The following is a 21,928-nucleotide window of genomic DNA, read 5'->3' on the forward strand; positions in this document are numbered from 1 at the left end:
TGGCTGTTTGCTTTTGTTTTGTGCGTGTTTATTTTATCTGAAAACGGGAAAAACTCAAAATGCCAAAAATCTGTTTTTCATAATATAAATATCATCAAATATCTTTAGAAAAACTTCCATTTGACTCGTTACATTTAATGTTAAAATATATATATTTTATTTTTCAATTAATCTTAAAATGTTAGTCTGCCAAATGTGCAGCAATTTAATGTATTTATTCTCTTTAGCTGAGTTTGTGGGGCCCAGGTAGACTGTATAACTGCATCTCTACCAGTTTCTCTGCACTCCAGCCTCTTCTGTTCCACGTGAAGGGATTTTCCTTAATGCAGGAGAAATTATCTCCACGAAAAGGAACAGTTTCAGCCATCGCACAGTGGAACAAATTCTCTTCTTAAATAAAAATGAAAAAGGGTTACCTTAAATGCATCATGTTTTTAGTTTGCAAGTTCATAAGCACTTTCCCTTTCACAATCAATTCTACCCCCAGGTCAGAAATATTTATAGGAAAATTTCCCTAATATAATATTATTGATAAATACACCCATCTTGCGATTAATTTCACAAGTGGATGGAGGCAGGACCTCACAGCAGAAGCATACTCCATAATGTGTTGTACATTATTATATGTATATTGTATGTAACGTGGTGTTTTCCAATTATTCTATTTACCAACATCAAGAAGTGAAAAGCAAAGAAAGACCACAAACTGGTGCATGTTTAAACAAGGAAAATTTGCTGGTCGAAATTATTTATTAAACAAATAAATCACATTTTTAACCCCAAAAAATAAACGTTCAAAGCAACACAACGGTGGCCCAATAGCAGACAGAATTCCACTCTGTAGAGTGAGTGGGCAATCATAATGAAGCAGTTGGTTTTATTTTGTGGATTCAAGCTGCTCTTCATATTTTTGGCCACCAGATGTCACCAGAGAGGACTATGTTGAAAAGCTTCGAGTAATGAACCGTTTTTCAATACAAGCCTCAGTGCTTCAGAAAGCTTCATTTGGCCATCACTCAAGGGCGTAGATTTGGCATGGACGGAAGGGACATGTCCCCACCAATAATTTGATCTCTTCGAGTAAAGAAAAACAAGCCCGATAGTAAGAAAAAAATGATCTGTCAGCGTCTCGGTGCAGAAAGAGTTAAATTATGTTCTCTACTGGAGTCCTACGTCATGTGACAAATATGGCCAATGTGATTGGATGAGCCTTTCAGGGAGCTCTGTTTAGTTTCAGCAGCGGCAAACCTGCGCTGCCAGGAGGAGAGGAGGATGGCAGCGCAAAGGAAGAACCTGGATATAAGAAATTGTTTTTCAAAGAAACCTGTAAGTCACGTAAAGTCAAGTTCACTCATATAATGTGTCCGTCACAATAACATTACAGGCTATGCTAGGCCATACATGCCAACACTCACGATTTTTCCGAGAAATCCCGAATTTCAGTGCCCCTCCCGATAATCTCCCGGGGCGACCATTCTCCCCCCAATTTCTCCTGATTTTCCACCCGGACAACAAAACTGAAAACCATATCGCAGACCGGCCCAGCTAATTCCAGTTTCCAACAATGGCTACTATTACTGCAGCTACTTAGTTTTAATATTACTCTTATTTCTCTTTCTGGGTCGCAAAATAAACTTTTAACACATTTTCAGGCGAGAATGTAGCTGTGTAAACGTTAAATAACATAAACATGTTATTGTTTGGCCTTTTTCAGTGCTTTAGTTGTGTTTTATTTGTTGGTGAGTAAAGCGTTTTGTCTGAGACTAAAGTTATTAGATTAAATTAGATTAAATAAAACTTTATTAATCCCTCGGGAGGATTCCTCCGTGTTGGAGGTTCCATTTTTTAGGGCAGAAATACCGTGGTAACTCGCATATCTCACGGAGGAATAAACCACACACACGTTGTTAGAGTTTTACATCAGAGGCACACGCCTTCCTCTGTGCCATCATTTATTGCACACACACTTCCGTATTTATACCTTTCAGATTAAGAACACATACATATATGATAGGGCAACTGTAACTGTCCCTGAGACAGTTAAAATAAAGTTGGTTATTTTGTGTTTCTGTGATAGATTCATGCTTAATTTAGTTCATTTATTTATAAGATAAGATGATAAAAGTGTAACATCAATTAAAAAACATGTCTAAAATATGTGATTACAAAATATGGGTTTGTTAAATATGTAAAGTGCTGTAAAGTTTGTATGAGGTAAAGTTTGTAATTGTCACATGACCAGAGTTTGGTTGAGAGCACAACCACGGCATTGTGGAGCTAGCATGGATACGTGGCTACAGATGCATCTACAGCCTCAGCGTTAATGTTATTCTGCATGTGGTCCAAGAGGCGCACACGGTATGGTTTCATGTATATTGTTTGTATAATGTTGCATACGTGTTCTACACTGGTAATGAGAGGACATTTTTGTGATATCCATTATTGTGCATTTTTTCTGTTCTGCTTGCACAAGACTGTTTATGGACATTTATGTTGTAAACTTTGTGTTTCTTCAGTTTTCACGGTGTCTGAAGACAATAAGAGTGAGAGAGAGAGAGAGAAATAAATTTCCGAAGACATCAGTATGATGCGTGGCCATTCTTTGTTGGACCCCTGTAGTTACAGTGAAAACGTACCGCCAACGTGGCTGGAAGTTCGACGTTAGAAGCAATGCATGTTCCAGAATAAGAAAAGAAGAAATGTTCTTGACAGCGCAGTGTGTGTGGTTCGAGAACACAACGGAAAAGAGGCTTGCAAACTTAAAAAGAGGAAACACCATTATTGGCGCTTTGGACGGCAACGACCATGACTTCACCAATAGAGGGCGACATTGACCATCATAAACTACAGCTCTGCAAATCTCTGCCGCTGCACACAGCAAGAACTGTAAAATCCCTGGCGGTCTTCAAGGAAAAGATAACAGCTCTTCAGTCAGCGCCAGGTTGGGCTGTGATATATCCACAACTTCATGGAGAGGTTTGGAGTTTGGAGAGGTCTATTAAAATAATAATTTATTTTGTTTAAGAAAGGTACTGAGTTAAAGGTAACCAACCTGTCATTATAGCCAAAGTGTTCCCTTTTATTTTACAAGTGGTGTTGTTTAAAGTGTTCTAAAAATGTTTAAGAGTTCAACTTAAAAGAAGAATAACAAGGGGTGTAGTTAAGCAAATTGTTGCAAGAATCAGATTGTACTGAGAATTGTATATTTGCCAGGATCGCATGTACATATAGCAACAACTTGTTTATGCAGCAGGTTTGCTGAAACATGCACAATGTCAGTAAACACAGAAAAATCACAAATTGAAGAATGCAGAGAACAAATTGATTCCCTTAAGGAAGAGCTAAGTAGATTGAATGAACAATTGAAATTACAGACTGATGATGTTGAAAGGGAGAAATTGGAGTTACTGATAGGTGCTATTCATGATAAAATAGAAATCCAGCTGATAATGTTGAAGAAGCCTGCCTCTAATACTTCAAGACTAGAGCCCAGGAAATCCTCAAGGGAGCGAAAGTTAACGCCCAAAATGCTAGAACTCAAGCAACAAGAGTTCTCTCAGGAGAGTAAATTTATCAAACTATATGAAAGCTGGAAAGAACAAGTTAAAGCTACACGTTCCAAACTTAAAGATGAGTGCTCTGACCAGGAATTAGCTGACATGATGGATACTGTCGAAGGGCTAGAGTCACAAGTGAAAAATACATACGAAGATATGAGATCGCAGTCAGCCCCTTCTACTGAGACTAGAAGAAAAATTGATTCCTGCACAGCAGTAACAGCGGACTTGATGAGAATACTTAAAGTACGTATGAGTGAAGTGGGGCAAGAAGAGTTTGATGCTAAGGCAGAAAATGCGAGACTTCACATGGTGCTAGACAGAGAATATGCTCAGTCAATATTTGGGACTACAATCTCCCGACCTTCTGTACGTAGCTGCCGCTCAAGCTGTCTATCGGAGCAGCAAAGCATCAATGTAAAAAAGGCAGAGTGCGCTGCACAGCTTGCCGTGAAGCAGGCTGAGATAGAGATGGAGGAGGCTATTGCTACACAAAGGCAAGAGCTTAAAAGACTAGAAAATCAGCGAGATCTTCAGGTAATAACTGCAAAGCTAAAGGCTTATTCTCAAGCAGATTCAAGTGAAGCCTGTGGAGAAGACAAAAGCGCACACAGTGCGGTAGTCAGTTGTCCTCCATTAGCTCCTGAAGAAATCATACCAGAGCAAACCTACAAGAATAATAACAATAAACAACCAAACAACAATGAGTCATTGTTAATGCAAGCCTTGCATGACACAATAGTCCTCACCAGACTTCCTGCACCTGAGCCCCCAGTCTTCTCAGGGGACCCACTTAAGTTCTTAGAGTGGAGCACTAGTTTCAAAGCTTTGATAGAGCGGCGATGCACAAATCCAGCTGACAGGTTGTTCTACCTACGCAAATACATCAGTGGAGAAGCACGGTCTGTATTGGAGGGAAGCTTTTACAGAAAGGATGACGAAGCATATGACCAAGCTTGGGAAGCTTTGAATGCTCGGTATGGCCACCCCTTTATAATTCAGTGTGCATTTAGGGAAAAACTGAACAACTGGCCAAAGATTGGTTCAAGAGAGTCGCTTAAACTGAGACAATTCAGTGATTTTTCTGACAGCCTGCAGCAATGCTATGCCATACATCAAAGAACTGCAGGCGTTAAATGACTGTGAAGAGAATCAAAAATTGCTCCAAAAACCTCCTGACTGGGTGACTTCTCGTTGGAATCGTCGCGTCACAGTGCAGTTACAGCAAAAAGAAGAATATCCAAGCTTCAAACAATTTGCTGATTTTGTTGCACAAGAAACGGAAGTTGCATGCAATCCTGTAACATCATTTCATGCCTTGAAACACACTGAAGAAAGGTCAGCTAGAGACATAAAGCGTCCAAAGGCTAATGCATACATCACAAATGTGAAAGCATCAGAGAGAACAACCACAGGATACAGCGGAGTGGAGAACAATTCAAATGAGCCTGATATAGAAAGAAAAGCAAATGCTTTGCCATCAAACTCAGTCACATGTATTTGCTGTGGAGAAAGCCATTCTATTCACAAATGCCAGACCTTTGCTAAAATGTCCGTGGAGAACAAAAGAAAGTTCATACTTGACAATAACCTGTGCTTTGGTTGTCTCAGAAGAGGACACAATTCAAAAGACTGTAAGCGTAAGGCGACTTGCGGGGTTTGTAAAAAACATCATCCAACAGCTCTTCACGAAGACCGTCCAAAGACTCCAGTGAACACATCATCACATAGAATGCAGGCAGAAGAAAACATATCTGCACTTTCTTGTTGCATGGACAGAGGAGATGGTGGGAGCACATCCATGATCGTGCCTGTGTGGGTTTCTTCAACCACCACTCCAGAGAGAGAGACCTTAGTGTATGCTCTATTAGATACACAGAGTAGCAACACTTTTGTAGATCAAGGGGTATGTGAGGAGATGGGGATGAGTTTAGAGCCAGTGAAGTTAAAGCTAACCACTATGATGGGAAGAGATTCCATTGTTCAGAGCGAAAGAGTTAGTGGGCTCAGAGTTAGAGGGTTTTCCTCCAAAAGCTTTATCAACTTGCCACTTGCTTATACCAGAGACTTCATCCCACTTGAACGTTCACACATTCCCACCTCTGAAACTGCCAAAAGATGGGAACATCTAATCAGAATAGCACAGGAGATGCCTGAGTTAATGGATTGCAAGGTCAGGCTGTTAATAGGCTACGACTGTCCTAGAGCACTGGCACCACGGCAAGTAATCGCGGGAGGTGACGAAGAGCCATATGCAATCAAGACAGACCTGGGCTGGAGCATTGTTGGCAGTTCACAAAAAATGGCAACATCAGCAGAAGTGACAGGCCTGTGCCATCGCTTATCTGTTAAGGAACTTCCACCCTTGACACCAGCCACCATCATCAGAGTGCTTGAGTCAGACTTCAAAGACACAGCTCCTGGAGAAAAGAGCATATCACAAGATGACATACAGTTCATGCAACTGCTAAATGAGAAAATACACCAGAATGCTGATGGGCACCTAGAGATGCCACTTCCCTTTAAGGCACGCCCTCAGCTGCCAGAAAATAAGCGTCTGGCTCTGGTGCGACTTAAGCACCTGAAAGGGAAGTTTGAGAAAAATCCCAAATTTAAGGACGATTATGTAAGGTTCATGGACAATGTCTTCAAGGAAGGTGATGCTGAAAGAGCTGAAGATGATCCCAGAGAAGGAAATATGTGGTATATTCCACATCAAGGCGTCTATCACCCGAGAAAACCGGAAAAAATCAGGGTTGTGTTTGACTGCTCTGCAAAGTACAGTGGCACAGCTCTGAATATTGCATCAAGTCTATACAGATGTTTAGAGACATAATGCAAAGCATGTTTGTTTCTTATGGCTTACAAATGTGTTTGCCTTTAACATAATTTACATTTCATTTATACAGTTTCACAGACGAAACAATAAAATAGGTTTCCTGAACTGTTCTTCATGGCCCAAATTTTGAATCCTTTTGAGGGTGATGCATTATCCAAGAAGGTGGGCAATTTGTTCATTGATCTCTGACCCTCGCTGACTATGACGCCTCCTAATTCTGCTTCCAGCCTTGCTGATTAATTTGGTCTTCCTTTTGGCATCCCTGTCACTGATGCTGTCACCAGTTGTACACAACATCTCTGTTTGTCCACCAGTCTAATCTGTAATTCAGGTGAACCCAGAATTACATGTATCTTTGTAATGTTTCAAAAAATATACACTATATGTTGATGGGCATTGTCACACTTTTCTTTCCTTTATAAGTAAGAATCTCTATGGTTTTAATGACAATTCATATACAGATTGTGGAGGACATTTAATTCAACACTCTAAAAAGTTCCTCATCTGCAGACTATAGTACAATTTCAGCCCACCGTTAATAAACCCATCCAATGCAGGGTTATCAGAGAAATTATGCAAATGTTATGTTTTTATGTACTGGTAATCTATTTATCATTTATCATGATTCCTGCTCTGATGATTACGTTCTTCTACTTCTGTAATTTTAATAGATAAAGGATGTTGAACATTAAGCTCCAAACAGGATGAGTGAGGAAGACCACAGAGGAGAATCATGGATGTAGTAAAAGAATACATGCAGTTGTTTTTTTTTCATGGTGGAGGAGCAACTTCTGATACTATCTTAAAGAAAAAACACATCAAATTGAAGAGTAAAAATAATGACAACAATATGTCTACATTTTTTTATTAATTCCTTAAAGTAAATGCAGTCTTGTCATGGTCAGAGTTGCCCACTCATATTTAACTAATTCAAATACAATTACTGCATATCAATGCTTATGTTCTAATAAAAGGCATTGTTTAATACTTCTTCCATGACAACCCAAATAAATCAATGATAGGGAAACGGGAAGATTAGTCATCAGGCAAGGTTTACTGTTCATTTACCATGCCCTGATAACAGTAAGCTTAACAAAAGAAAAATGTTGGGGACAAGAACCAGGCGGCTGAGCCAGATCAAAGACATTACTAAAACAAAAAGACGCCAACAGCTTCCCTAAAGTGGAAATAAAATAATATGCAAAACAAAAGGCCTGTGGCTTGACACATAAGATCAGTCACAGGACACAAAAGTGTCATCACCTGCCTAACCCAGTGTTTTTAACACTTAAAGCTCAGTTGAATGTGTTTGGGGTACCCCGATCTTATCTGTCCAGCCTCACACCCAAACACTCTGTTCACACACATAGACACCTACTAACAAAAGTTCAAAGACAGTCTGAAGCCAACCTGCTGGCCTGGGAGCTGGTTTTTTGAAATTATCCCAGGCAAGCGATTGGTCTACTGTTCCCCAGATCAGCCAATAGAGACGTGCCAATTACCTTTGTATTGAGTGTATTGAGTATTGAATGAGGCTTGACACCTGAAAGACAAGAGTAAGAGAAAACAAAGAGCTGGGTACCATGGCATGTAACAGATGTTGTTCCATGCTCATTTTTGATTGTCTCAGTAAATATGTTAACTGCAAAAACATTGAAAATCTAATTCAACTCACTTGTTTAATAGAAAATAATATTTTCCTTCTTGTTCGTTAATTTTCACGTCACTCTAAGTAATAGTAGTCTTAGAAGTATAAAAACAACTTTCAATTCTCATAATTTATATGAAAGTCTTTAATCACATCTTTTACAATATATTTTAAGCAATATGCTTTTGCCTTTTTCTCTGACACTCATTGTCTTTAACATTAATATTATGAATTACCTATTCAATATCTTGCCTTTTGATTACAGGTTTCATAATTTTTTTTTCATACTGTAACTCGTAGAAATATTTCTGCCAATACTATTTTGATTATATTTTATACATGAAATAACAAGGTCGTACATTGCCTTAACATTTTTTAGTTTTTGCTTCATTATTAGAATTAAATTAGTATTATTTGTTAATTCAATGCAAACTGATGTGTGGGACAAGAGTCACATGACATAGAGCCAACCCACTTTTGATCTTTCGGTATTTATTGAGGTGTTGCGTCGCACGGACAGATAACGTAGCTTTCATTGCGACAGGAAACTTTTATATGTGGTTACGCTGTCATTACATATAATTATTATTAGTACACTGAACTTTTCATCGAGGCCTACGTGGACTAAAATTTTTGGTTTACCCACCAACAATAAAATGGAAAGGTGAGTAATTAACACTACAAATGGGACTATTAACAAGAAACGAGCACATTCTAGCCACTTAATGCCAGTTATTTTCCTCAGTCTAATTACAGAAAATTGTTTTAGATTGTTTGCGCTTTGTGTATAGTCTTCGTCCAGAAATGTGTCTAAAATCATAATTTTTAGAATTTGAAAACCTCAATAATATTGATATACTAACCAATAGAGAGCATATATAGAGATATAGCATATACCGAAGATTAGATTTTGTACTCTTAGGCGTACATTTAAAAGTAACACCCTCCAGTTAAGCTTAGTGAAAACTGCTCAGTCCTTTGACTTTTGATGTTGTATCTTTTCCAAAATATATATATTCATTGAGAAAAAGAAGTGATAACACATTCAGATAATTGAAAAATACGTAACATTTTGTAGTACGAAGAAATACGTTAAAACAAAATCAATGTTTGGTTGCATTACTTGTAAAAAAAAACACAAACATAATAAGTAACACTGTTCACCATGATAAATAACTCATCTTACAAAAATGTTTTTGTCACGTAAGGTCATAAATTCTCTTTTAAGCAAAGATTTGCACTGGGTATTACCAGAATTTAATCTTTCATTGGCTTGACACAATGACTCTTTCAAGTCATGGTGATTGTGATAATGATTGTAAAGTCCGTTCAGAGCAACGGTCTTTGTACTATATGTGTCTTTTTCTGTGTGACTTTTATCTTTCATTATTATATAAATGTGATGTATGTTATGTTCACAAAGTGAATACTTCAAAATGAGGAGGACATGCTACAACAAAACAGACTGGGTGAATGTGAGACTTCGAGGAGGAGTACTGACACATCCATTTCAACGGGATGGTTCTAGCTGCGGAGTAATGGTCATCATGGTATGGTACAACATTAACGCAATAATATTTTTCTGTGAAATTAGATAAGAAGATGGGGTGGGGGAAGTTAAAATAATCTTAAAAGGTTAAATTGTGTAAACAGGAAGTGTAACATTTGCAGATGTTTTCAATTAATTGTTTTTGTTGTTTTTTTATTTATTTCAGATGGCCAAAGAAGTAATGGAAGCCATCCATCCATCCATCCATCCATCCATCCATCCATCCATCCATCCATCCATCCATCCATCCGCTTCCGCTTATCCTTTTTCAGGGTCGCGGGGGGCACTGGAGCCTATCCCAGCTGTCATGGGGCGAGAGGCGGGGTACACCCCGGACAGGTCGCCAGTCTGTCGCAGGGCCAACACACAGAGATTTTTGACGACAAAAAAAGAGATGGCCCAGGCACGAAGGACATTTGCACAGACAATACTTGAGGCCTCCGGTGTGTAATATCTTCTTCAAATGGACATATTTATTTGTGTCAAACTGATGAACACTAACATATATATATATATTATGTTTTAGTATTTGACAGTGACAACAACTGTGCCATGTGTGCAACAGTGAAACCACCTAATCCAGGACCCTCCATCATTGACTGGGTATAGTATTTTTAAAAATTGTTTTATGTTATCTTCCAAAAAATATTTGACTCTGTGTCTTTAATGATTGTAATTGATTAAAACATAGAATTATTTATGTAATGTGTTTATGAAAGTTCATATGTTTTTGTTTACAGATCCAGTGTGATAATTGCAACCGCTGGTTCCATTCTGAATGCCTGGACATGACAAATGAACAGCTCAGCAGTGCTCAGAAGACAGAGTGGAAGTGTGTGCTTTGTGTAACCTAATTCCACATGCGGTGAAAGCTACTTGAATAATCTGCTTATAGTTGTTATTGGTGTTTTGAGGAACACATGTGTAAAACACAATGTGTATAACATTCTTGCTTTGTGCACGTACTTCAAGTATTTCCTTTTTGATTTTTTGGGTTGATTTGTGTGATGACAGATAATGAATAACAATATATCTAAACTGTGTAGTAGTAATATGAGAAATCAGTAATCTGAGAAATGTAATTTCTCACCCTGACCGGTTGAGGCAGATGGCCCCGCCCCTCCCTGAGCCTGGTTCTGCCGGAGGTTTCTTCCTGTTAAAAGGGAGTTTTTCCTTCCCACTGTTGCTCATAGGGGGTCATATGATTGTTGGGTTTTTCTCTGTATGTATTATTGTAAGGTTTAACTTATTATGTAAGTGCCTTAAGTTGACTATTGTTGTGATTAAGCACTGAATAAATAATGTCTAAAACTGAAGTTGATACTTGAGGTGGTGTGTGAATGACATTTTGAAAAATTTAAATTGTGTGTGGAAAGACATTTCTTGTAGTTAAGCAAATACTTCAATGAACTCATTTTGTTTGGTAATGGAATAGGATTTAATTTTATCAGAAATCCGTACAGTAATTTTGGCTGTGGATCACAGGGTGCAGAGTGGGGGTCACCCAGAGTCATAATCCAGTGAAATATCTGCGTCACCTCTTATAGTTTTCCTGTAATCTGAGATCAAAGATGAGAATATATAGAGTATAGTACAGTAAATTGTGCAAAGTTTACTATCAATTTTCTCAAAATCCGTACAGTAATTTTGGCTGTGGATCACAGGGTGAAGAGTGGAGATGGCCTAGAGTCATAATCCAGTGAAATATCTGTGTCACCTCTTACAGTTTTCCTGTAATCTGAGCTCAAAGATGTCAATATGTAGAGTACAGTAAAGCACAGTGGGAAGATTTTGCTATGAATTTTCTCCAAAACCGTACAGTAATTTTGGCTGTGGATGACAGGGTGCAGAGTGGGGGTCACCCAGAGTCATAATCCAGTGAAATATCTGTGTCACCTCTTACAGTTTTCCTGTAATCTGAGCTCAAAGATGTCAATATACAGAGTATAGTACAGTAAATTGTGCAAAGTTTACTATCAATTTTCTCAAAAACCGTACAGTAATTTTGGCTGTGGATCACAGCATGCAGAGTGGGGGTCACCCAGAGTCAGAATCCAGTGAAATATCTGCGTCACCTCTTACAGTTTTCCTGTAATCTGAGCTCAAAGATGTCAATATGTAGAGTACAGTAAAGCAAAATGGGAAGATTTTACTATGAATTTTCTCAAAATCCGTACAGTAATTTTGGCTGTGGATCACAGGGTGCAGAGTGGGGGTCACCCAGAGTCATAATCCAGTGAAATATCTGCGTCACCTCTTATAGTTTTCCTGTAATCTGAGGTCAAAGATGAGGACATTAAAAATACAGTTGAGTAAATTGGGTAAATTTTATTGTTAATTTTCTCTGAATCATACAGTAATTTGGGCTGTGGATCACAGGGGGGAAAGTGGAGATAAACCAAAACTGGTAGTGGATTGTGAAGTAAAATAGTATCAGGACACAAAACACTGCGTTTCTAAGCCAGTCTTCACCCATACCGTAATATACGTAAGAGTAGTGCAACCACATTTTCGGTGCGGCTGGCGGAGCGGCTAGCTTGACTGTGACTTCCTAAGTGAGGGCTCACTTGACCGCAGTCTTTAAGACGCCCAAATCGAGGGTTGATGGTGTCATCAGTTTGTGCCACTGCTCTCTCGCTCCGGGATTATGAGGACACGTGCCTTCACGCTTGTGCTTAACGAAGGACGGATTTATGTTTTCTTCTCCAGACCTTTTTTTTTGGTTGTTTTATTTGCAACGCTTGGGTTGTATGAACGCTGGGCGTTATGTTGTTGAGCCGCAGCCGTTCAACCGGGCTTTTATATGGTTGTTGAAGAAGGCGTATTAAAGAACCACCGTGGATTACCGATACCAGCGTGGGTGTGTGTTCTTCCGACTAGCCTGCTAGGTGTTTTGCCGCCTCCTCTCAACCACGCAACACAACCCGACGTTACAGTATGTATTGCAGCTGCGAAGACGAACGTACGTTCTCCTGCTAGGTTACAGCTGGTAGGAAGGTGCGTTCAGTGTGTCTTTGTAATTTTAAGTTTCCATGTCAAACGAGATAAAACAGTTATTTCTGGATGCGCACTTATTTGCTGAGATTAACAATGTGTTTTTGTAAACCACGTGATGATTTAAGTCATTTAATCTTTACAGAACATGTGAGCGAGGCTAATAGAGCAATATTTTTATGTTTAGTAAACTGACGTTTCTAAATGTAACTGCTTTTATTTTATCAGTTCTGACGAGGACAGCTGAGTGATGTTGTTGGTGAGCTTGGATTAAATCATCTCTAAACAAAGAACTTGTCCTCGTGGTGACTGACTTGGGGAGTTGAGGTCAGTGAGCCCATTGTCTCTGCTGGTCCGACTCCAACTACAAAGCCGGCCCGCTCGCCCCCTCCTGAGTCTGAGAGGAGATCCAGAGTAAGTCAGTTATAACTACACTGGTTGCTTAACTTTATCATTTTCTACAGAGTCTCTCTCTCTTAGCTCATTTTGGTTTGATTTCTGCCTTCTGTTTAGCCTCTGTTTGTCTGCCTCAGTACCTTAATGTTTTATCATTTGAGTTACACTCTCTGTTTCCCTTCATATGAAGGTGATGTCTGTGGAGTGATCATGACTTCATTAAAAATGCTGTTTTCCTTTTCCACGTTTCTTCTTTCATATTCTTTCTGACGTCTTTTCTTGTGTAAGCTGCTAACTCTTGTGATGGACATTTCTTTATTTTATGTGTTGATCATATGTTTTGACAATATGACTTTAGTAATATCTATAGTACATTTTGTGTGACTTGGTTCTATATATAGGAAAACATCAAATAAGTATTTCACAGGTTATTCCACACACAGATGGGTATTGTGAGTGAGTTGGACTGACACTCCCAGGCACCATGAGACATTAGGCAGATAGTGAGACTCCTTATCTCCAGGGAGGAGGTGTTGAGATGAAAATATTTGATGTGCCTCAATTCTATGCTGTATATTAACTAAAATGCCATATAACCATATAGTGTAGTATTAAGTGGACATGGCCATGAAAAATAAAGGCATTAGACTACGTGTCCTTGGGGGGTAGAAAGCTGTAGACTCTCGCCCACGCTTGCCTGTGAAAAAGTAGATAACAGGGGACCATCTTCTAGTGGAGATGCATTATAACTCACCTGTGCATTAGAATAAAAGGTGTTGATTGCAGCTGACAGTGTCTGCAGACTTTGATAACTGTGACACCCTCGTGGTTAATCAGAGGGAAATCTGAGTCAGTGTGGATTTGGTTGTACAGCTCTCACACATACAACCTGAACTGCACATTGTAAGTGTGATGTTCTTCAAATTTGAACAAAGTAAAAACTAAAAAACTTTTTATTCACAAGTTGAACTTTTACTACTTTTATCCCCAAAATGAGCTCACTTCAAATGTTTACCACAGCATAGCGTCCCCAGGCACCTGAGACGTTTGGCAGATGGTGAAACTGTTTATCTTTGTGAGGTAAGAGGGGGCACTTGTGGATGAGCTGAAGGTATAGACCTGATGTCACTGTTTGGGTTCTTTGTCATTACAGGAGAAAGAAGTGAAAGCAGGCCCAAACCTCAGCACATGGATGACATCAACCAAAAACATCCAGCACCAGCAAGTAAAGATGAGCCAGCGGCGATCCCTGTGGAAAAGACTTTTCCTGCTATGAAGCAGCCCAGAAGACGCAAGCGCGCCAACGGGGAGGACAGAAGCTTGAGCTGTGATCTGTGTGGAAAGTCTTTTACTCAGATTGGTCACTTGAAATCACATCAGCTGATCCACACCGGTGTGAAACCATTCAGCTGTGATCAGTGTGGAAAGACCTTTACTCATAGATGGAGCTTAAAAACACATCAGCTCGTCCACACGAAATTTAAAGCTTTCAGCTGTGATCTGTGTGGAAAGTCTTTTACTCAGATTGGTCACTTGAAATCACATCAGCTGATCCACACCGGTGTGAAACCATTCAGCTGTGATCAGTGTGGAAAGACCTTTACTCAGAGATGCAACTTAAAATCACATCAGCTCGTCCACACGAAATTTAAAGCTTTCAACTGTGATCTGTGTGGGATGTCTTTTACTCACAGTAGCAACTTAAAAAGACATCAGCTGATCCACACCGGTGTGAAACCATTCAGCTGTGATCAGTGTGGAAAGACCTTTACTCAGATTTTTCACTTCAAATCACATCAGCTGATCCACACCGGTGTGAAACCATTCAGCTGTGATCAGTGTGGAAAGACCTTTACTCGGATTGGTAGATTAAAAACACATCAGCTCATCCACAGTGGAGATAAACCATTCAGGTGTGATCTGTGTGGAAAGTCTTTTACTCAGATGGGCAATTTAAAAACACATCAGCTTATCCACAGTGGAGATAAACCTCTCAGCTGTGATCAGTGTGGAAAGGCTTTTGCTTACGTTGGTAACTTAAAAAGACATCAGCTCATCCACAGTGGAGAGAAACCATTCAGTTGTGATCTGTGTGGAAAGTCTTTTACTCAGATAGGCAATTTAAAAGTACATCAGCTCATCCACAGTGGAGATAAACCTCTCACCTGTGATCAGTGTGGAAAGGCTTTTGCTTACGTTAGTAACTTAAAAAGACATCAGCTCATCCACAGTGGAGATAAACCCTTCAGCTGTGAGCAGTGTGGAAAGTCTTTTACTCACATTGCTGCCTTGAAATCACATCAGCTTATCCACTCTGGTACTAAACAATTTGTATGTGGTGACTGTGGAAAGGCTTATATTGAGATCGAAAGGTTAAAAGCACATCAGCTCATCCACTCTGGTGCTAAACAATTTGTATGTGGTCAGTGTGGAAAGGCTTTTACTCACATGACTGGCTTAAAATCACATCAGCTCACCCACTCTGGAGTTACATCATTTAAATGTGGTCAATGTGGAAAGGCTTTTACTCACATGACTGGCTTAAAATCACATCAGCTCACCCACTCTGGAGTTACATCATTTAAATGTGGTCAATGTGGAAAGGCTTTTACTCACATGACTGGCTTAAAATCACATCAGCTCACCCACTCTGGAGTTAAATCATTTGTATGTGGTCACTGTGGAAAGTCTTTCATCCATAAAACAAATCTATTGAGGCATCAGAAAACCCACAAAGTGTCCTCCTCTGAGAAAAGTGGAAGACCAATGGGACATTACTAGGGCTGCCACAAATGATTATTTTGATAGTCGACTAGTCACCGATTATTTTTGCAATTAGTCGACTAATCAGATCATGCATCCATTGGACGTAAAATGTACAGCATGCATCTGCTCTTATATAACTATCATGAGCTTACAGCTTTAAGTGTTTAAGGTCTGTGCTAACTAAGAATAGAGACAAGGTGATAGTTTATTAAATTTTAATGAAATGTGCAGATTGTTTCGGTGAAGTTTAATAAACTCCTTGCTAGGGATGGGTACCTGTATCCGGTGTCATGACGGCACCAGTTCTGACATAAACGGTAGTAACCAGACCGAAAAGAAGCGCACATTTCGGTGCTTTATTTCGGTGCTTTTATTTTCCTGAGATGTCATACACTTTAGATTCTAGCCAATCATTTTACGTTTCCGAGGATAGTAGGCGGGTCCAGGTACGTACGTTCTTTTGGAGCAGAGCTACAGATTAAAAATGCCCAAGGCAAAGCGGTGAAAAGTCTGGCTGTACTTCACAGCAAAATATGCAAACTCAGCAGCCTGCAACAAGTGCTTTAAGGTGATACTTTGATACTGTCAAAGGAGGTAACACCTCGAATCCAATGAAACACCTGGCGACGCATAACGGTGTTTTTTAAAGCCGAAAAATGCGCCGTATTTGATAGCTTGCTGCGAGACCTCACACCGAGCACATCTACTGCGGGTGTGGTGCCTGTTATCGGACCCGGAGTTAGCAACATCCCCCAAAAACCCGAAGAGGGGAGTCCTGGCCCCTAGCCCTGCCAGTGTAGCAGAAATGATGATGCAGCAGCAGCCGTTCTTCTCTGCGTGAGTAGCTTAATGTTGTTCGTGTGTAATTTACGTTGAGTAGGCTAAACACGTTATTACATTAATGCATGTAAGGTGAACTAGCAAACAGCATCATATCTATTTGCGGCTGTCTTCTTGTTTGATGGCAGATACTCCCTTCACCCTGGCCAAAAAGGCTAAAATGACCAAAGAAAGATTGGAAAACAGTTAAACATGAGAGGTTTTTGGAGAAAGTTTGTGTTTTTTCCATTGATTAAGCACTGCTTCCAGCCAAGAGTGTTGCCATATATGCCCCATAGCTGCAGAAAAGACTAACATTGTTATCTTTTTACAAAAAAACAGCTGAACATGAGAGGTTTTTGGACCAATTTTGTGTTCTCCATTCTTTAAGCACCGGTTTGAACACCGTTTAGGCACCGGCACCGTTTCAAAAGTACCAGTTTGGCACCGGTATCGGATAAAACCTAAACGATACCAAATCCCTACTCCTTGCTATCTAAAATATAACAGGACACCGGAGTATATTCTCGAGCATCTCACATTTCTGATAATCAGCTGTCTGCTTGACGTTTTTTCAGCTGTGTAAAAACTATAACTTTAATCTCAGCCAAACCGATTTACTCAGGAACAAATAAAATACTGAAAAAAAGCAGAACAGTAACATTTTTAAGTTATCTAAGTGACTTATATATCATGTTTAACCTGAGTAGCGAAAGATGGCGGTGGGTTTGGAAACCATTTGCCGGGAGTCCGGTGTTCTCACCGGCTCCAGGGAGCCTGTAACCCCGGCTAGCTATCGAAGTCTCCGAAAACGTCGGAGCACTTTTGAAAAAATGTGGTGTCTTGATAAACTGAGCAGATATTTGAAGTTTACACAGCTACATTCTCGCCTGAAAATATGTTAAGCGTTTACTTTGTGACCCAGAAAGAATGATAAGAATAAAACTGACTAGCTGCCGCCATTGTTGGAAACTGAGCTGTGCAATGAATTCTGGGACACAGCTTCTTCTTCTTCGGTGTTTAATGGCAGCTGTCATCCTTCTTCATGCAGTGCTGCCGTCTTCTGTTTCAGTCCGTTATTAAATCCTACTACTTATTCCTGCGTCTTTTGGGATCTTACAAAGCTTCAAACGACGCCTTGACTATTAAATTAGTCGTTGGCGATTTTGATAGTCGACGTAATCGTGACTAGTCGACTAATCGTGGCAGCCCTAGACATTACCCTGACGGGGTTCATTTGAACACAGTGGGAGAAACAGGGGTTTGAACAAAAGTTCTTCTGGATGCTGCGTCAAACTTAAAAAGCTTGAGATCAGGCTTCACAATTCAACTTGTTCCAAGTTTAGCAAGTTAAACTTCACTGGCTGTGTCCACAAACAGCATACAGAGAAAAAATTACTCCCATCATCTGATCACAAGAAAAACAAAATGTCAGAAGAGTTCACCTTCTGGGTCAAACTGTCAGACCTGTTACTGTTTATTTTAGGAGTCCCCAATCCCAGTCCACGAGGGCCGGTGTCCCTGCAGGTTTTAGATCTCACTCTGGGTCAACACACCTGAATCACATGATTACTTCATTACCAGGCCTCTGGACAACGTCAAGACATGTTGAAGGGGATAATTTAACATTTTTAAATCATCTATGACGGATCAAGGACACCTCTAAACCCTGCAGGGACACCGGCCCTCGTGGACTGGGATTGGGGACCCCTGGTTTATTTGGCTATTCATCGTGAGGTAATTATCAGTGTCAGTGCTGCGCCACTTCTATTGTAACTCACATGAAATGTGTTTTAAATGGGCTCTATTGTCTTACAATATTGTGTGAGTCTGTTTTGCTCCACAAAGACACAACCCCTCCTGCAATTTTTAATGTTACAGTAAAAAAAAGGTAAATTGATAAATTTGTGTCATTTTTAAACGGGCAGTATGTGGAAAATTAAATATTTTCTTACCCATGTGTAAAGTTTTCAGTGGTCTGTGTTTTCTTACAGGATGTGAGTGTGTTTTGCTCCATGAAGAGACAAACCTACATTTTTTTATGTTGCAATAAAAATATTTGTATTGTAAGTCATAAATGTGTCATTTATGATAAAACTGACTTGCTGTCCCTTTGTTCCCGTGTACCTAAGTAATTGTGGGTAATATCTTGATGCATGCTCAATCATCCAGGTAAGGAAATCCCAGAAGTTGATTCTGTTCATCTGGACGTAGCGTTTTCAGTGGGACAAACGTTTCGTCACTCATCCAAGAGATTTCTTCAGTCTCAGCTGACTGCAGGTTTCTCCAATCTTATAAAGAGTACATTTGCATAATGAATGAACCCCCCCAGCAGGCCTGAAGGTGCCTGCTGGGGGGGGGGGGGTTTCCATGACGAAGGACTCAAAACAATATCAGAGCCTTAGTCCAAACAATTAAAAAACCCGGCTGCACCTCCAGCAGCAGCGGCACACAGTCCAACAAGCCAAGTTCTTGTGGCCAACTTGGTTGGTGGCAAATCCGGCAAGACCGTTTAGGCAGCCTCCCACGGGTTCAGTGGCACCAAAACAGTCTAGGCGGCCTGCGATGAGACCAGTGGCGGCAGCATTGCGGCTCAGGCAGCCTGCCCCGGGTCCAGTGACAGTGGTGTTACAGATCAACCGGCCTGCCCTGGGTCCTGTGGCACTGATAACATAACGGCTCCGGTGGCTCTCAACAGCTCCTTAGCTGTTGGCCTGGAAAGTGGCCAGTGATTATTGGTCTTGGCTGATGGCTGGTGTTTCGCTGCTGGACTCGGAAGCAGCGGTGCAGTCGGTGCTGGATGAGGAAGCGGGTGTGCAGGTGTGGTAGGTATGGACAGCTCGCAGACCCCCGGTGCTCAAACCTCCGACTCAGGCAGAGCGGGACCATCCGGTGCGCAGATCCTCTGCGCTCAAACTTCCACCTCAGGTTGAGAGGGCACCTCTAGTGTGCAGACCCATGTAGCTCAAACCCCCAGATTGGGCTGAATGGCGCTCTCTGGCGCACAGACCCTCGGCCCTTAAACCTCTAGCCTGGGCTAAGCAGCCCATCCGGCACGCAGACCCCCGGAGCTCAAACCTCCAGCTCTGGCTGAGCAGACCCCTCTGGCTCGCAGACCCTCGACCCTTAAACCTCCAGCTCAGGCTGAGCGCTAATGCTAAGCTCCATTCCCAATCTGGATAGTTATCATCTGGTTATGTCTGGGGATTACAACCTGGTAATGGATTCTGTTTGGGATCGCTCTTCCCAATCTTTACTAAGACCTGTTATGTGACGGCTGTGTGCAGGCAGGAAAAGGACCCAAGGTGCAGACTCCGGAGACAGATGTGAACTCAAAACAGCTTTAATGTTAAACTCAAATATAACATAACTGGAAAAAATCAAACTAAACTTACACCAGAGGACTGACAGCACACACAGCTAGGTAAACGGTAGATCGCAACACAAACACAGGGCTCAAATACACAGAGGGAGCAATCAGGGAATGGGTAACAGGAGGGAAGCACAGCTGGGGCAAATCAGGCCTAACGAGACAAGGGGAAGCAAAACCAGACACAGTAACATCAGACATGGACTTTCAAAGTAAAACAGGAAACCCATAACACAGACTGAACAAAAGACACAGACTCACATGCAAGCACTACAACAGAGGGAACAGAGACGTGGGACCAGGGCAGACACAGACACTGACTGGACACGGGGATATAGCAACTAAGGATACACAGAGACGCTAACTAGACAAGGGGATACAGCTGACAGGGGAGACAGAGCAACTAGAGAAGACAGAGACATAAACCATAAGACAGAACTCAAAGAAACCAAAGACTAGAAATAATAAATAATAAACTCAAAAACCCTGGGTCAACGACCCAGGCATCCTAACAAGACCATCTAAATCTGTGCAAACAATTCAGTCGTTCGTAGAGCCACATAAACTTGTAGACCCTTGGAGATTTAAGTATCCCACTAGAAGGGAGTATTCATTTTACTCTAATGTGCATAATTCATTTTCTAGGATAGATTTTTTTTCTGGTTGGCCCCTACTTACTGAGTGCTATTACAGACTGTAAATATGATCCAATTGTCATTTCTGATCATGCCCCGGTTACAGAGGTGGGTCGAGTATCCAAAAATTGTACTCAAGTAAGAGTAGCATGACTTTGAAATATTATTACTCAAGTAAAAGTGAAAAGTAGTCTTCAAAAAAGTTACTCGAGTAAGAGTAAAGTACTTGGTGAAAAGACTACTCAAGTAGCGAGTAACTGTTTGAAATGTCCGATTTATTTTATAAATGCTATCAGACAAACAAAAATAAATAAATATACAAATTTTAGTATTTTCAAAAGGAATATATGTAAAAACATCAACAAAATAAAGCACAACAATTCTAATTTCCAGATTTTCACAACATTTTTCAAACAAGCTTTTTTCACCAATACCTACAGTAAATAATATAAATATATAAACAGTGCAAACAATTTCCAGTGACAAGATATGCTGTAAACTTTATATTCATTTTTGCTCCAAATGGCACAGCAACCTCAGAGAAAACAGAACGAGACATCTTCCTCATGTACATACAAGCCAGCTCAGTTCATCATAAATTGTATGGGTGTGCATCTATTTCTGCATATTTAGCAAAAATGTGCCATTTCTTCACTCAGTGAGGTGATGGTTAAGCTTCAGCAGCAGTTTGCTCTCAAGGTTCTTTCTGTGAAGCTGTGACTGTTTAGCAGTGAACAGGAGTCCTGCATGACTGAGAAGTCCTTCACAAGCTCCAGATGCAGGAAGAGCTGTATTGCCTTTGATTGACAGCTTCTTGATGTGAGGAACGCCATGCAATAGATCCACACCTCCAGTGAATGGACATGAAAGGTACCGCTCCAGCCCTGCATCTGGCTTTCCTGACCCCATGGATCTATCATCTTAGTCGGTTAGGCTGCTGTTTGCACTGGCATCATCCAGCTTTGTGTCTAGGTGATGTCTGATGAAGTTGAGACCTGTGGAAAGATGTATGGTTTTCAAAAGAATCAGGTCTGGTCATTATAGTGCTGTATACACTGCAAAGCTGCGGATGTTTGGCAAGAAGATTTGATCACACTGGAGATGTTTTTTACTAACTCTTGTAGAAAAACAAAATCTTGTCATTCATATCCCGCACAAACAGTTTGCAATGAATTCCAGATTAAGTTTAAAATAAGAACGCGTGCAAGGCGAAGCAGTGCTAGCCAATAGATCCTCCTGTTTGGCTGTTACTCTGGGAAAAGACAAGAAAGACGGTGATGGAAGCGTGACTGGAGTTGCGATGTAGTCTATATAATATTTATATTGTACGAATGTGATAATTCTGTATATTGTAA

The 21,928-nt window shown here is 40.5% G+C and overlaps 1 protein-coding gene and 1 long non-coding RNA gene across 4 annotated transcripts; both read left to right on the forward strand.

Moving 5' to 3' along the window:
- The first annotated feature begins 9,817 nt into the window (after nucleotides 1-9,817).
- LOC146702253 (uncharacterized) lies at nucleotides 9,818-10,958 on the forward strand. The gene is made up of 3 exons (XR_014922330.1): nucleotides 9,818-10,036; nucleotides 10,120-10,196; nucleotides 10,334-10,958. It is a non-coding gene; the product is annotated as an uncharacterized LOC146702253 (long non-coding RNA).
- Nucleotides 10,959-11,922: 964 nt separating this feature from the next.
- LOC146702254 (uncharacterized) lies at nucleotides 11,923-18,056 on the forward strand. Of its 3 annotated transcripts, none has more exons than XM_085468961.1 (3): nucleotides 11,923-12,590; nucleotides 12,816-13,001; nucleotides 14,137-18,056. In XM_085468961.1, exon 3 carries the CDS (start codon nucleotides 14,172-14,174, stop codon nucleotides 15,762-15,764), a length of 1,593 nt encoding a protein of 530 aa, XP_085325087.1. In that variant the 5' UTR covers nucleotides 11,923-12,590; nucleotides 12,816-13,001; nucleotides 14,137-14,171; the 3' UTR covers nucleotides 15,765-18,056. The 3 variants fall into 3 exon arrangements, with proteins under 3 accessions (XP_085325087.1, XP_085325088.1, XP_085325090.1); XM_085468962.1 differs by having other exon boundaries at nucleotides 11,923-12,528; XM_085468964.1 differs by lacking the exons at nucleotides 11,923-12,590; nucleotides 12,816-13,001 and adding exons at nucleotides 13,536-13,886; nucleotides 14,004-14,063.
- The last annotated feature ends 3,872 nt before the right edge of the window (nucleotides 18,057-21,928 follow it).

Source organism: Copadichromis virginalis, linkage group LG9 (genome assembly GCF_057382275.1).
Source record: "Copadichromis virginalis isolate Kocher_CV1m ecotype Utaka linkage group LG9, C_Virginalis_male_GT1.1, whole genome shotgun sequence".
NCBI classification, from domain to species: domain Eukaryota; kingdom Metazoa; phylum Chordata; class Actinopteri; order Cichliformes; family Cichlidae; genus Copadichromis; species Copadichromis virginalis.

What these genes read in the sequence shown, in the direction of transcription:
- LOC146702254 (XM_085468961.1), top strand. Translation starts at nt 14,172, where the DNA reads ATGGATGACATCAACCAAAAACATCCAGCACCAGCAAGTAAAGATGAG.